This window comes from Gopherus evgoodei, chromosome 3 (assembly GCF_007399415.2).
Source record: "Gopherus evgoodei ecotype Sinaloan lineage chromosome 3, rGopEvg1_v1.p, whole genome shotgun sequence".
NCBI lineage: Eukaryota > Metazoa > Chordata > Testudines > Testudinidae > Gopherus > Gopherus evgoodei.
In genome coordinates, this window is record NC_044324.1 from 164,159,974 (window position 1) to 164,176,190 (window position 16,217).

General features: G+C 48.1%; 1 protein-coding gene across 5 annotated transcripts in view; it reads right to left on the reverse strand.

The window, feature by feature from the left end:
• Window positions 1-10,083: 10,083 nt before the first annotated feature.
• MOCS1 (molybdenum cofactor synthesis 1) overlaps window positions 10,084-16,217 on the reverse strand; it is a 59,550-nt gene continuing 53,416 nt past the window's right edge. For 3 of the 5 annotated variants that reach the window (XM_030557292.1, XM_030557290.1, XM_030557291.1), the window contains one exon: window positions 10,084-15,897. In XM_030557292.1, the coding sequence (XP_030413152.1) occupies window positions 14,990-15,897 (908 nt within the window). In that variant the 3' untranslated portion in view covers window positions 10,084-14,989. The remainder of the gene's footprint in view (window positions 15,898-16,217) is intronic. The other 2 variants (XR_003999690.1, XM_030557294.1) reach the window with 2 other exon arrangements.

A 16,217-nucleotide genomic window follows, 5' to 3' on the forward strand; every position in this document is an offset into this window, starting at 1 on the left:
GAACACTGCAACCAGGCCGCCTACTTTCAAATCTGGGTCCTGTTAGCAGGGCCATTCTTAGGATTTATGGTGCCCTAGGTGGGATTATTAAACTGGTGCCCCTGTGCCTGTCTTGCTCTTAGCAACACAAACATAAGCTTACAGTACTGGAAAACTTGCCACATGCATGTTATTAAAACCAGTTTAACTTAATGAAGCACACTGTAATGCTGATGGACTAGCACTAAAGAAGTAGCACAATACAGAAAAAATTCTGATTTGACAGAAAGATGCAAATAATATAATTTTTTTAATTTGTCAATATTTTATTGGAAATTTCTGTGAAGAGGTATTGAAACAAGGATTTGTTTTTAATTAAAAGCAATCTTTCTGGCTTTTTTGGCTGCAAAATCAGTAATAATGTCATCCTATGACAAAGACAAAGTGATGTCTTGTTCAACTGCAAGAACAGCAAGACCAGTCAAGTGTTCCTGACTCCTTGTAGAGCGGAGGTCGTTTTTAATGAGCTTTAGTTTTGAGAAACTCTGTTCTCCTGATGCTACTGTTACAGGAATTGTCAGTAGAATATGAGTGGCAACGTACACATTAGGATATATGTCAACAAATTTGCTGGTATGAATAAACTGTACAGTGTCCATCATCAATTTTGTATTTGGCAGCATTGATGACAGTGTACTCAATTCTTCATACAGATCAAGTCTATTTAAATCAAAATGATCGCCTTGCTTTAGGAGGCTCTCTAGGTCAGGGGTCCCCAACGCGGTGCCTGAGGGTGCCATGGTGCCCACAGGGGCCTCTCAATGCATCTGTGTACTGGCCGGCAGACGAATATCTGCTGAAATACCACCGAAATTCAGCAGCATTTCAGCAGCAACACCACTTGCCACCGACAAGCAGCAGCATCCAGAGGCATCGCCGCTGAAGTGCCGCTGAATTTCTGTGGCATTTTGGCGGATGCTCGTCCACCACCACGGTCCTTCAGCTGGCACCTGCCAGATGAAAAAGGTTGGGGACCACTGCTCTAGGTTCTTGCACTTTGTCATTAGTTGCTCTTGTCTTCCTATTTCATTGAATTTAGTCCAGCTCAGCCCACCTACCAGCTGAGTAAATGGAACCCCAGGCCGACAGCGGGTTGAGTGGCTCAAGCAGGATCTCAGCTGCCGGCTTGCTAGGCCCGCTGCCAGCCTGGGGTTCCTTGGGGGTCCCCAGGCCAGCAGTGGATGCTGAGTGGGGCCAGAGGCTGGGACCCCAGGTAGCAATGGGGCAGCAGGCGGAACCCCAGAGCAGCAGCGGCCTTAGCTGCTCAGCCCGCCGCTGCATGCCATCAAAAATCAGCTTGCATGCCACCTTTGACATGTGTGCCGTAGGTTGCCAACCCCTGCTCTATACACTAGTAAGGAGATAAGCATATTACAGTTGTTGGAGGGCTCTATTTAGCAGTAACAGAGCTATAGGAAAGTCAGTCAACATTTTTTGTTTCTCTGATGAAAACTGATCCACTCCCTTCTCCATACCAAACTTGTCACAAATAATTGTCAACAACTTATTTTTCTGTTTTTGGCTAAGATACTGATTTTAAAAAAATATTGAAATTGAATTCAGGATTGTTAGCAAGCATTTTTGGCGAACAAATTTGTTAAATGACAATCTAAATGGCAACACAGTACTGCTTTCATGCTTGGCTCACCCCCCAGCCTGCTGGTCCAACAGCTGCAGTAGAGGGGGAGATAGGTGGAAAACTACAGGACCCCAAAATCCACCTCTTGGGGTGCAAAGTGGCAACAGGCCCGATCACACACCAATGGGCACCACCGCCAGCACCCTGGACCATGGTGAAGTTAGCACAGCATCTGATCTCAGGGATGGGGCACCCATGGAGCCACAGCAGCTCATCCTACCCTGCGCAGGTCACCCCGGATGAGATGGATCACTGCCAGCCCGGGAGAGAGACGTGCTCCCCAGTTAGAGTGACCAGATCCAGATGTCCTGATTTTATAGGGCCAGTCCCGATATTTGGGCCTTTGTCTTATATAGGCACCAATTACCCCCACCTAGGGTGACCAGACAGCAAATGTGAAAAATCAGGATGGGGGGTGGAGGGGAATAAGAGCCTATATAAAAAATCAGGACTGTCCCTATAAAAGCGGGACATCTGGTCACCCTACAGGTGAGTTCCTTCCTCCCCCCCTTCCCAGAGATCCCAGCAGCCAATCCCCTCCCTCAGACTGTGCGGCTCTCTCTTGGACCCAGCAGCCTTGCTCTTACGTGCTCCACTGCTTCCCGTCTATCCACCTGGCAGAGCAGTGCCCCCAGACCTAGTGGTGCCCTAGGCGGCTGCCTGTTCTGCCTATGGCTAAGGATGGCCCTGCCTGTTAGCTTGAGTGCCTTATGCCAGATGTTGGGACTGGATGACAGGGGATGGATCACTTGATAATTGCCCTGTTCTGTTCATTCTGTCTCAAGCATCTGAGATTGGCCACTGTTGGAAGACAGGATACTGTGCTAGATGGACCATTGGTCTGACCCAGTATGGCCATTCTTATGTTCTCAACTGATCTTATGTAGTTAAATAACCAATGGGCCAATTCAGCCCTGGAGTAAACTGGTAAAAATCCCATTGACCCATGGTGGAGCTAGATCAGGGCTGAATTTGGCCCCAAATCTCTATTTATGTGGAATAACACACTGCAAGCTGCATGCTTAGAGTAAGAGAACTTCATGGCTTGCAGGACTTTGACAGCCATGGTTAGACCTCCCTCTGTGCTATTCCTTACAATCAGTCATAGCCACACATCCTAGTCCAACCTGAAGCCAAAGATGAACTGCAGATCTCTTCCATTCCTCTTTCCCTGGTGTGGGGATATGGGAGATATCTCTCGCCTAGGCTTTGGGGCCACAACTCTCACCTAGGCTTTGGGGCCACAACTCTGGATGATTCAGGACAAAGGACAGCAACTGCCTCATGACCAGATGCTTTCCCAGGATGTGGCCCAGCCCTGCTGGTTTCATCCTGTCGTGCAGGGTCCTTAGAGAGACTCCTAAAGTTTGCAGTATAGAAAAAGCCACGCAGAAATAACCAGGTGGGCAAGACTGCTGGCTATTCAGTCTGGTCCTGCTGTAGCACTGTGTATGTGATCCCCTGCACTGCAGCCACTTGGAAAACACTACCAATGGCTGAGATCTTGCATGTATCTTTACATCCACAGTGTCCTGCACAACAACATATGTCCTTTTCCATGGGACAGGCAGCTCCCAGGGCCGTCATGACACGCAGAGAGGTGCTTAGACCATCCTCGCTCATGGCAGCATGATCAAGCCCTGGGAAGACAGTCCCCAGGGACCTCTAGCATGGTCCAAATGTTTGTGTCTTGACAAACGTCATGCAATGAGTTGCCCTTCGTGAAGCAGCTGGGCTGCTTCACGTGTCGCTGTTCTCGCCTTTTAGTGTGAAGATTTCAAACTGGTATCTGAGCTCCCATTGCAAATACATTTCCTCTGCTATATCTTTTCTGATAGCCCAGAGCAGGATGGCTGCAAGCTATGAGGCCATTACTGAGCTGGTTTTTAGGGCCTAGCTGCAGCATCCAATCTGAAAAACAATGCCAGACACCCCTTGGCTTTGCTGGGATTCTCGTCTTCCCCCTGCTGGCCCCGGCTATGTGCCTCTGGAACGGGCTCGTCTGTTTTTTGTCCTTCTACCTGACTTTGTTCTGCCTTTCGCTTGGCTTCCAGGTCTCCCCTTCCCTTCCCAGGCAACCAGTCTGCCCCTGCCCTCGCCTGCCTCAGTGTAAAGCGTTTGGCTCCGGCTGAGGTGTTTTTCCAAGCGTGAGTGACATCTCCACTGTCTCCTCTCTTTTTCCCAGTGGGACTAAGCCAGCATTGCCCACGTTCCCTGTAAACCCAGAATGACGGAGGCCTTGGCCGCGGCTTGTCTTTTCCACTGAACCCAATTAAGTTTCAATTTTGGCAGAATGGAGCCTCTCCAACTGCCAGCTGCAATAGGAGAAAACTAGGCTTCCAGGGCAGCAGAAATTATTCCCATCGCTCGGCTTTGCTTTATTTTTTGGATTTGGCACAGAGGATGGCCCCAGGAATTGATCTGCACAAACCCAGTGAGCCACACAGAGCTCTAGCATTTCTATACAGCATCACATGCAGGAAGGGAAAGGGCAGCTCATTGGAGGGTCAAGACTGTGTGTGCGTGTGTGTGTGCGTGTGCGCGCGCGCACACGCTTTCTTTAGAAGACGATAACTGAGGCTTGCATTAAAAATAGATTTCTGGAGTGGCATTAATGAAACATTAAAACTGCACAGTTGAAATCACACTGAAGACAAAGTTGCCTGCCAGGTCCTCAGCCGGTATAAATCTGCACATTGACATCAATGGAGCTATGCTACAGTTTACACCGGCTGAGGTCCTGGCCTATGGCTCCACTGATAATGTTAATGCTGCGGCATTGCACGTGTTGTATATTTGATGGCATATCCTTTTCCAAACAGAATCCTAAATTAAGCCAACTCCTTTACCCTTTTCCACCCAAAAAGCCATGCAGTCAAGCTCCTCTGGTGTTGGAACCTTAACCTTTGCTTCTCCTGGCTTTGCCTCCTGTCAGTCATGCGCCCGGAAAGCTGTATTAACATGTGCTGGAGGGAGTGTTTGTATATGAAGAGGAAAAGAAAGATGTTTCTGGTTGTCCAAGGTATTAAGTACTTATTTACTAACTGTGGCTCTGGGGTTAAGTAGGCACCTGGAAATACGAGGATAATCCCTACTGGGCATGTGCAGTAAAACATCATCTTTGTTTCCTCTTCCGTTTTACTTTTGCACCACGGATCGTGAAGGAGCAGCATTGCTAGCACCATTAATGGCTAGTTCCCTCAATGGAGCTGAAAAAACTGCTTGTTAAACAGTAGTGAATGAAGCCTCACAAACTCATAGGGAGCGGGCACTGGCCTCGTGTCACTCATGGGGAAACCGAAGGTGTGTCTACACTGAACACTATGGCTGTGTCTGTGGGATCCAGGTGTGTGGACTCTATTGCCAAACCTGTGCTTGAGCATCCCCACTGCATTGTAAAAGTGGGATTACAGTTGCTGGACCCAGGTATCTCAGCCATGGTAACACTTCCGTACAGCACTATGCTGACCTTCCGACTCGGGTTTGTGGCTTGACCTTAAGGTTCCCAGGTGTCTGGTTTCCGATCGGAAAGCCCAGTCGAAAAGGGACCTTGGCAGCTCCGGTCAGCACCACTGATCAGGCTGTTAGAAGTCAGAGCGGTGGCACAGCAGGGCTAAGGCAGCCTCCCTCCCTGCTGTAGCTCCATGTGGTTCCTGGAAGCAGCAGCGTGTCCCCTCTCCGGCTCCTACGCAGCCAGGTAACTCTGCATGCTGCCCCCGCAGCTCCTATGGGCTGTGGTTCCTGGCCAAAGGGAACTGCGAAGCTGGCACTTGGGGTGGGGACAGCATGCGGAGCCCCCTGCCCGCACCTCCATGCTTCCAGGAGCTGCTTGAGGTAAATGCTGCCCAGAGCCTGCACCCCGACACCCCCTCCTGTGCCCCCCTGCCCCAGCTCTGAGGATGAGCGCACACTCCCTGCACCCTAAATCCCTCACCCCCCTGCCCCAGTGCAGAGTCCCCTCCCACACCCTGAACCCCTCATTTCTGGCCCCACCCCCACCCCCACCCCAGAGCCCATACCCCAACCCCCTTCCTCAGCCCAGAGTTCTCTCCAATACTCTGAACCCCTCGGTTCCACCCTCTAGCCCAGAGTCCCCTCCTGCACCCCAAACTGCTCATCTCTGACCCCACCCGAGATCCTGCACCCCAACCACTGCCTCAGCCCCGAGTCCCCTTCTTCACCCTGAACTCCTCATTTCTGCCAACACCCCAGCCCCCTGAGCCAGCCTATGAAAATGATGAGCGAGTGAGGGTGGGGAGAGCGAGCATGCATCAGAGAGAAGAGGGATGGAGTGGGGGCGGGGCCTTGGAGAAGGGGCGGGGCCTCAGGAGGGGTGGGACAGGGGCAGGGCAAGGGAGTTCAGTTTTGTGCGACTAGAAAGTTGGCAACCCTGCCTGACCTGTGTCGGCACAACAAAATGACAGGGCTTGGACCTGAGTCACAGTGAGACTCGAGCTGTCACCCACCCCCTGAGCAGGGTCCTAGGACCAGGGTCCTGAGTGTTTGCTGACCTTAATCAGACTAATTTGTATGTGGGCAGAAGGGGGGCTTGGGCTCAAACCTCAGTCAGAGTCCAGGCTTATTGTGCAGTATAGACATACCCAGAGCTCCAGTGAAATTAGGTGATTTGCCTATGGCCATGCAGAATGTCAGTGTCAACATAGAGCCAGAATGTGAATCCAGATCTGAGTCCCAGTCATATGTTTGATCAACTTCCTACTCTAGCTTGTGTTAAGGTTTTATTGAGATCACACAAGAGCATCCTACAAGTACCAATGCCTCAAAACTCCAGTAGGTGGTGGTCTATCACTTACTCCAAACACCATGCTAGTGCAATTATAATCACCCTGTATCATTATCTGCCTTCTGCCCAGGTCCTCAGGGTAGCTTGTGCACACATCACTGAACTGAACTGTTTTGAATGTGGTGCTACCAGCAGCGAGGGACAAATGGAGGTAGAGTTGGCCAGCTACTCATCTCAGTCACAGGCAGTAAGATGAGAAGTCTGCCTTGGTAGGTGTAGCGCATACATAACTCACCAGTTCAACTAAACCCCTTTGCTATCCCAGCCCTCTGCCTCTATCTAGGGCAGAGATTACCAGCTATGTCGTGGGTTTGCAGTGTGACAATGATAGATGCACCAAATCCACTTTCGTGGGTGACCTAAGTCCAGGCTTTGAACTAGAGTCTCCAGAAGTGGAAGGTTAGAGCTGTAGCCTACTGCAACCAGTAATTCCTCCAGCTATTTTTATGTTCACTGAAACCTTAAGCCTCTCTTGGAACAAGGTCCTGTTAAGTGGAGCGAAACAAAACTGTTTCCATTTAACTAATTAGCAAGCCTATTTCCTGGCCAAAACGCACACATCTGCAGCAGTTTCAAAACTGTCACAAGCCTGCATTACCATGGCTGAGCCAGACAAAGGGAGCCACAAGCTAGTTAAAGGCCAGTGGTGGGGTGGGGAGGAAAAGCCAGATTCTGCTCTTAATTAAAACCAAATCTGGAGTGAAACTTCATTGTCTGAAGTGGAGTTACTCCAGACTTGCACTGGTGTGATGGAGAGTGGAATTTTGCCCTAAATGGCTTATCAGAGCCAAGATTTTCAAAAGCTATTAGTGATTGTGGAGGCCCAGCTTGAGCTATCTAAAAGGGGCATTATTCTGGGGGGAGAGCAGAGCGGGAGATCTCTACTCTAAAAGTCAGGCCCCTTTAAGGTGTCTCAAGTTAGGTACCTACAAACAATAGCCACTGATGAAAATCTTGGCCAGTGATTTATAGCTCCAAATGTCCATGTCAGCGTCCAGCTGGGAATGGTGGCTAGCTGGTTACCTGCCCCAAAGGACGAAGGCTCAACGAGTCCTGAACAGAGAATATCACACAACGTGAAACAGCAAAGACAAGCTAGGGGTAAGTATGCTAGGGGACACCAAAGACAATGCCACAAATCTTTTCCCATTTCCTGTGTCCACAGAAACATGGGTTACGAGGGCTGCCACGATTCACCAGTTCAGTGAGACTTAAGTGGCATGAAAAGCTAAATGTTGTTGAGATGTTAGGGGGGGCTGGGGGGGAGGGGGCGAGGAGTCAGACCCCTCAAGGTTCTCTGGTATGGCCTAGCCAGGATAGGAACACACATTTTGGGGGCAGCTGGAGGGGGGTGATGCTGTGTCAAACTGTCAGCCTCTCAGAAACCTGGTCTTGGCTCATGAAGATTTCAGAAACATTTGTAAAAGGCCAACAGAGAAGGTGTCAGATTGACTGTAAAAGCCTCAGAATTCTGGGAGAATTGTGGGCACCAGAGGGCAGGAGAAGCCAAAATCATGAGACTTTCATACCTGCATTTCTGAATTTTACTCTGTGGTCCTCTTTTTGCTCCTTCTTAGGTTTGCTCAAGGGTGTGAGAATTGCCTCCTTCACAGGGCACCTTCTGCAGGAGGAGCCTTTAGGAGTAAAACTGTGGAATTCCCCTCATTACATTTTCCCCCAAGCCATTCTTGTGAGGGGGAGGAGGCAAAGAAGAGTCCCCTCCCGCTCCCCCCAAACCAGCAGGAGCACAACCCTCATATGCTCCACAGATCACAAACCATCTGCTGGTGGCACTGGACCATTTGTGTGGAGGCTTTGCCTCTTTGCACCAGCACTTTGGCCCCAGCCTTCAGGCAATGTGACTTGGATGAAGTCAGAGCTTCCCACTGTCAGGAGATGGTCCCAGAACCCCCTCAGGGGGAAGTTTCCTAGCAGAGGAGTTCAGTGCAGAAGTTCCTACATCCTGAGGCTGTATTAACATTTGGGTGGATTTGTTGCGGGTGGCCCAGATGACAATGTGCACTTCTTCTGCCCTAGCTGCAGATTCTGAGGGGGTGCGTGTGTGTGTGGGGGCTCTCTGTGGTCTAGGGAGTGGTGGGTAAGATTCCTTCATGGGACTCTTCCGTTTACATGTTTATCCTAGGGGAGTGATGGGGCATCTCTAGCAGTAAGCTTGGACTGGCTTTTCCCTTCACACACTCAGTATCCTTATTTCTATTCAGGCCACATTGTAATCACTTTGTGTTGGATGCTGAGACCAAGGCAGTTTGGGGTTTACTAGCTTCATTTAAGGCCAGGAACTTCACTCAGCCCTTTGTATCAGCCCCAACCTCATTGTATGCCAGCAGGTCATTAATCAGCAGAGGAGGAAGGAGACTGCACGGGGATCAGAGGAGAAAGGAGACTAGGGGAGAGAGAGCAGGTGTTTACAGTTGTGAGTGAATTTAGTGCAGCTACAAAAGTGACAGAGGGCCAGCTCTGGAGCTTGAAGTCCTGTATTATCCCCCTCTGTGCAAAACCCCTATTGCCCTGCTATGGATGGGACTCTGCTAAGCATCATCCCCTACTTTGGTCAACTTGATCCTGAGCCTCTCTTCTGAGACTGAGATGGATGTTTTTAGCACCATTTGTGAGGACGATTGCTCTGATATGAGGCACCTGTGTATGTGGAAATGGACTAAGGCCAAACTTACTTCACATTGGGCCCCCAAAACTACATAGCAGTAATTTTTGAAACTATGGCTCTAAGGTGCATTATCAGTGAGCTGGAGGGGAATGGTTCTGTATCTCTTTCCCATAACTTTCTCTACTTGACACAAGGTGCTGAGTCAAGGTTCTATTCCCCATGCATGCAGGACTTGCAGATATAACTCACCGAAGTCTGTAAGTTACTCACTTAACATGTCTCCTTGTTTTCAAGCAGAACATCTCTTCCTTGCTTCTAGGGCAGCATAGATGGAAAAGTGAACAAGGTGGAAAGCAAATCAATCTCTTTTCAAGAGCAAATAGGAGGTTTGGGTGGGGTCTCTGTGCCAAACCTGCTAACACAGCCAGTTATTGACGCAGGATCACTTTAACTGAGTAGGAGGAGCGCCACATTACTGAGCAGGAACAGGTAATGAGAGCAGGGTGAGAATATGGAATGGTAACTGTGCAGCAGAACCCCAGCTACTAGCCAAGACTCAATGGGTGAGTATAACAGACAGACTGTGGGCAAGGAAGGGTGGAAGAAGTGAAATGATGAATGACTGAGGTTATGGTGCTAAGGTTATGTAATGCTCAGTTTTGGCACATCCACTTAGACCTGGCTCAATTCTAAAGATTTTCGTAAATTGACATTTTCTTTTAAGCATCACCCAAGTAAGTTATATGGAGAAATTATCCATCTCTCCCCATAGAAGGAATCACTGGCGATCACTGTCTGTCCATTGTACTAACTTGTAACGTGGCACAGGGGCAAACTCGACCTGTTGAGCTAGAGAAAATTTAGAAGAGGCTGCTTCTCCTGAAGAGAGACCCCCTCACTGAAAACTTTAAAACGGAGTTTAAGCTTAAACACTGACAATGTTTGTTCAAAAATAAACCTACACAAAGAGGCTCATTTCCATTTAATAATAGTCTTTATTAAAAAATGTATTGGAGCAAAATAAGCCTCTAAAATACTGACCTAGTTTACTTGTGCGTAATTGAGAACACACTTTGTGTGTTGGAGCAGGGGTACAAACATCACACACGCCTATTATCCAGTGCCTTTTGGCAACACATTCTCAGAAAATAAATGGACGCTCATGCTTAATTCAACATCTTATCTATATCAGAATAACTGCATAGTTCAAAGGCTTTGGTTATGTAACAAGAAAATGTTATGGCACCAACATAGAGCTGAGCTGTCAATTTGCCCCAACTATTCAGATAACCTTACAATCCCCACTTCCTCCTTATCCTAGATAAGGAAAATTAAAGTCTCTGTGGGGGTCCTGGCTTGTTAAATCAACTATTGCACCATAGCAGATTTTCAGAAGCCGAGGAGCCACGTGTCCAAATGCACCATTATCTCTGGTTTAAACCTTCTTCTCTCTCACTGAATACAACTCATCGTTCCTCAACCCCTTGAATCAGGACAGGTGGTTGTTTTTAAAACCTCATACAAGAGGCTGTACTTTTTTTTTTTTTTTTTTAAAGATGTAAATGTAGGTGGACAAAAAGTGCTTACGAAAGTAAGAGTCAACTTGGCTACAGCAAGCTAGGCAAAGGCAGAGTGCAGGTAGGTGTCCTTTCCCTATTTAGCTCAGTCAATTCGCTTCAGTCCTGACCTGTAGAAACCACTCTACTTGGTTTTAAGGTTGCCTATCACCATGGTATCTAAGGCAAGATCCTCCTAGGATTTCAGCACCCAACTGCTACTGATGCCTGTGGGAGTTAGGTGCCTAAATTCTTTTGAGGATCAGGGCCAAAATGTGGTATCTTAGCTTCCAAGCCTGATTCCCATCCTCCTCCAGCTCTGCAAGAGGGATTGCAGAGGGAATCTTCTGTGCATTAACCAATATTCTTCTTAAACTAGCGGAGCTTCTCTGCCATGATGGCAAGTAATCAGTATGGTCTGATGTGATAATAGGACCTTGTGTGCAGAATTATGGTATTTGAGCACCCAGAGTGTGTTTGCATCTGTTCATTGCCTCAGTGAAGGATAGAAGAGCTCTTAGTCTGTTTGGTTTTCTTACAGTTACTATGAGATGTGACTAAGTACCTGAAATGCTTTTTGATAAATGACGCCTTTCATGCTGTATGGCAGGGATCGGTAACCTTTGGCACACGGCCCATCAGGGAAATCCACTGGTGGGCCAGGACGGTTTGTTTACCTGCAGCAGCCACAGGTTTAGCCAATGACATCTCCCACGAGCCGGTTTGCTGTTCCAGGCCACTGGAGACTGCGGGAAGCAATGCAGTGCAGGTCAAGGAAGCATTGTTGCTAATATTGGCCAGTGGTTCTCTACAAGGAAGACCTTTCCCCTTCATGTAGGTGTGTGGGCTCGAGAGAAGCAGGAAAGGAACTAGCCAGGAATTCAGCACCCACGCAGTAGCTGAAACCCAGTGCAATCTTTAAGGGTCTAGCTACATGGGGAGCGAGCATCCTAGCCCAGGTCTACAGCCTCATGCTAGTGCACTAAAACTAGCTGTGCAGACATCGCTTTGATGTTGCCACTTGGACTGGAGATCAGGCTCTCAAGTGTACCTCAGGGTAGAACCTCCAAATTCCAACCTGAGCTGCAATGGCTACACAGCAATTTTTAGCCCACTAGCACAAGTCTGTCAAGCCACACTGGGAGGCTCGCTCCCAGGTGCAGTGTAGACATACCCCTGAAGTACTTAGACTCCCAATTCATCGGTGACCACTTCTCTCTCATAGCTATGTAACTTATCCACCATTAAGGTGTGTTCAGGTAGAATATTCAGAGAGGTGCTAATTTAAGTAATCTTTAAATGTTTATATTGATCACACCTTTCAAACACACTTTGCTCTAGAAGTGTGTGGCAGTGTATTAAACCAACTTGTGCCATCTGGTTCACGGGATTCCCCTAAGCAGATCCAGTGGTGGAATTTGGAACTTAGTGGTCATGGCAACACTGCTCTATTACTGGGCTGTTGTGGATAATGGCTCAGCCATAGAAAAATATATATTTCAAACTCCTAGCTACACCTGAACACGTCGCATGGCTTAAAACGCACAGTGACTCTACAGTGAACTCCAAAGTGCTTCCTTGGTGCTGGTGTATTAGTAAGAAAAGGGATTGGAAAGCACACAGTGATGGGCAATCAGGTATATAGGAAAGGGGGAGGGGCAGTTAAAGGTTTAAATCTGACCCTGCTGTCCCAGTCTGCTGCACTAAACCTGAGCTAATCTCCTTTGAAGTGACTGGGATGTGCTTGATGTTGTCGTGTATAGTCTCACCCCTGGATAAAATGTTTCTTGAAACACAATTTTAGGGAGCAAGCTGTACCAACAATGATCATCAATCATAAGGCAAAGGAAAGAATTCTTTCAAGTAACTTGAAAGCTCTAGTTTAGTTTAATAGGAAAGCAAGGTTAATAAAGCTGGTTTTAAAACTTCCTCTGTTATGTGTATCAAAGGGGGAGGCAGCACTGGTATCTAAGGGACAGGAAATGTAAGCCCTAGGAGCACACCATAAATTAAAGACCAGGACCCCCTAACTTTGAGGTTTAGGTAAAGCTTTCAGGTTACTGTTTAAAACCAAAATACAGCAGTGGTGAGCAAGTTAAAACAAAGAGGGGTTAAGAGTATTTGGGGTAGTTTTTTTTTTAAACAACCTGTTACTATTGAAGTATTCCTCACACAGGACTGTATGATTTCATTTTTAAACACAAGGTTTATAAGCAAAAAGGCTTTTGGTCTGCCAAGACCTGAATTAGGGACTTCTGTGCGTCTTTCCAGCCATAGCACAGCGTGGCGCTAGCCTCTAAGATGGCAGAGAGAGCTAGAATCCCTGCTCTGCTGTAGGTGTTTGATCTCAGCTGTAGCAGGAGAAACTCTCAAAACTTGAGTTCAAGATTCTAAAGGGAGAATTGTTTTTCAATTTAGACTGACAAATCAGTATATTTTACTGTGTCTATTCCCCTCCACTCCAAAAAACATGCAAAATTAACTCCTGCTTTTGCAGATCATCCTTCGCAAGGTGACCATTTCAAGTGCTGAGTGTAACCAACACTAAATGTTTAAAAAGCATTACATGTGCCAGCCCCCTTGCCCAGGGTTCTCTGTTTGCCCACTGGCTTAGAGCTTTTAGGATGAATGAAAGTCATACTTCAAAGTTTTCCTAGTTCTCCTCATGGCAGAGAAACTTTCCTTTTTAAAAAAAGCAGAGGTCCTTGTCTAGCCTCAAGAGGTTCAGGCTTCAACCACCAAAGAAGCATAAGACTCTGCAACATCAAGGACTTCACTTTTAGAAGACTGATTTTTCAGACTTCTAAATGCCTATTCCAATTTCCCCTCTCCTGGGTTGCTTTGACAAATAGTGAAGGATTTCCTCCCTTTTCCTGGAGCAGAGTCAACACAGCAAAGGGATGTTTATGACCCTGTTTGCCAAAAGAATCACTGAGTTCAGCAACAGCAGCGTTATTGATGGAAGAGTTAGCTCAGGCTTCCTCGGCTGGCTGGATGCAAAGTCTATAGAAGAAGCAAGCATCAGACTAGCTTATCCCAGGACATGTCCTTAGCAGGGGCTACAAACAGTCACGGCAGGCAGGTGGATTAAAAAAAATAAATCAGAATCCGCTGGAGTTCGGGGGGAATCTCAGCTGGATTTCAAGTCCCAGAAATTAAGGGCCTGATTCTACTAATGTTTTGAGGAGTTCTAGCCCTGACTTCTCTAAAGAGCAGAATGAGGCCCTTAGGCACAGCCCATAAACATGCTAGAGTACAAAAACATACAAAGTAGTTTAAACTGAGTCAATTATTTGATAGCCCATACTGGCTCTTTGGGGAAGCCTGTCATGGCTACCCAGTTCTGGTCATGCTTCCTGCTGGTTGCTCTGGAGTAGGGTAACACAGTAAGCTTTGATGTTCCTCTGCAGGCCATTGCTTCAAGGCCCTGCAAGGAAGGCGGCCTATTGCCTTGTGGGAAGTGGCTTTGATGGACTGAGATTGATTCAGAATGCGCCTGTGGGCATGCAGGGACATCAAATGAGTTGGTTATAATGGCAGGCATGAGTGAACTACAGCAATGCAGTTCAAGGTGTGCAAATTACAGTTCCCCCTACCCCAGTAGCCCTCTGTATTCAGCATCATGCCCCTCAGTGAAATCAGGACTAGGCATAGGCTATTTGGTATCAACCAACCAACATCTAATTTTCCATTCATGGACACAAGCTCCAATCCCCTTGCTGTGGTACTGATCAGACCCATTTAGGACCCAAGCAGTTGTGAGGGGAGTGACTAGGTGACTTTGAGCTGAATAATTCCAGCTGATGGGCCTCTGTCCATTATTAAAATCTTTGCTCAATGGCCAGGACTCTAGAATGACTCCCCATTGTCTCCTTCTGAAGTTTCTTCCTAGTTTAAGTTTGGGGAGAAAGGAGCAATTCTTAAGCTACAGTCATTGATCAAAGATACAATAAACTACTCCTCACTGTGTTCCTTTGCCAAGTGAATTCAGTACTGATGAAGAGTGCCTGACTAAGCACTGGATGGGTTACAGCAGCCAGGGCAGCTTCCCTGGCACCACCGGGCTGAAGGGACTCACTTTTGACCCATGGCCCCTCTGCCGAGATTACTGGCAAGGGTGCTAAGTTTCATGGTGGATGCAGGTAGAGATCTGCCCAGTGGGAGCTGAACTGAGGAGCACTCAGCAGTGAGATGGCCTGGCCGGTCAGAGACTCAGTCACATTCTTTTATAGGATACCTGCTGCTGCTTCCTCGGCCTGACTGCAGATATGGCACCAAAGCAGCCCGCACCCTCAGTGCCCGCGTGGGGATGCTCCTGCTAAGTGCTAACCTCGCTGGAAGTCTCCCCTCTGCCCTCCTGTCTTGCTCACCAACTTCACCTCTTCGATGACTATGTCGTGAGTGACTGCTTTGCACATGTCATACACAGTCAGGGCAGCAAGGCTGGCGGCCGTCAGCGCTTCCATCTCCACGCCTGTCTTACCCTGGCTGCGGCAGAGCGCCTGGATCACCACAGCCCATCTGCTGTCGTCCAGGCTCAGAGAGACGACCACCTGGCTCAGAGGGATGTTGTGGCACAGGGGGATCAGCTGGCTGGTCAGTTTGGCTCCCTGAATCCCTGCGATCTGGGCTACTGCCAGCACATCTCCTTTCTTCAGCTGGTTCTGCCGCACCATCCCAAATGCCTTCTCACCCAGGCGAACCACAGCACTGGCAACAGCAGTCCTTTCAGAATGGGGCTTCTTTCCAACATCTACCATGGCCGCCCGCCCCTCTTGATCAATGTGAGTCAGGCTGCTGGAGGGACCCCGTTCATTGACGCACAAGCCAGAACCTATGGCTTTGGAGTGAGATCCTGGGCCCTTTTCTTCTGACTGGTTTCCAGCCGCAGTCCCTGAGTGACTGTCCACAGCTGTGTGGCTGGTGCGCTGAATAGAAGGACTTCCTGTCCTAAGGCACTGTGTGTCCGAGCTAGAGCTCAGATGCTTTTGGAAGATGCAAACGCTGTGTGCCTGAGCTTGCAGAATTTCTGCTGCAAGCCGCTGTTGCTTTGAGCGAGATCCTGGCAAGGCATGCTGTCCTGTAAACACATTTTTCTTAAATGCTTTTCCCATCTGCTTGGATAAACTTGCTCTTGGCGTTAGCCAGTGGCCAGGTCTGTGGCCCCATTGCTTTGAACTTGGAGAATTCGGCACGGCATCTTGCAGTAGTGGGGTTGACTTCAATGCTGCCTCTGAAGAGGAGGATAAATAGAAATGAGACACAAGCTATTGCTACTAATTTGAAGGATAAGCTAAAATATATCTGAACTAGGATGCAGTCAGAACACTGCTCCCACTGCTTGAGAACAAGAAGCTGAGGAATTACCTGGACTTCATCTTTGGAAAAAAATAATTGGGGGAGGGGGCAGGGTCTACTGCCTTCTTCTTGTGACAGGGTGGTTAAAAACATCTCTCTCAACAAATAAGAATGCCAGGCTCGTTTTTAAAAAACAAATTTTTTTCACTTCCCTCTTTGCACTTTCCTGCCCTCCAGCTCTGGCTGCCGCTCTCA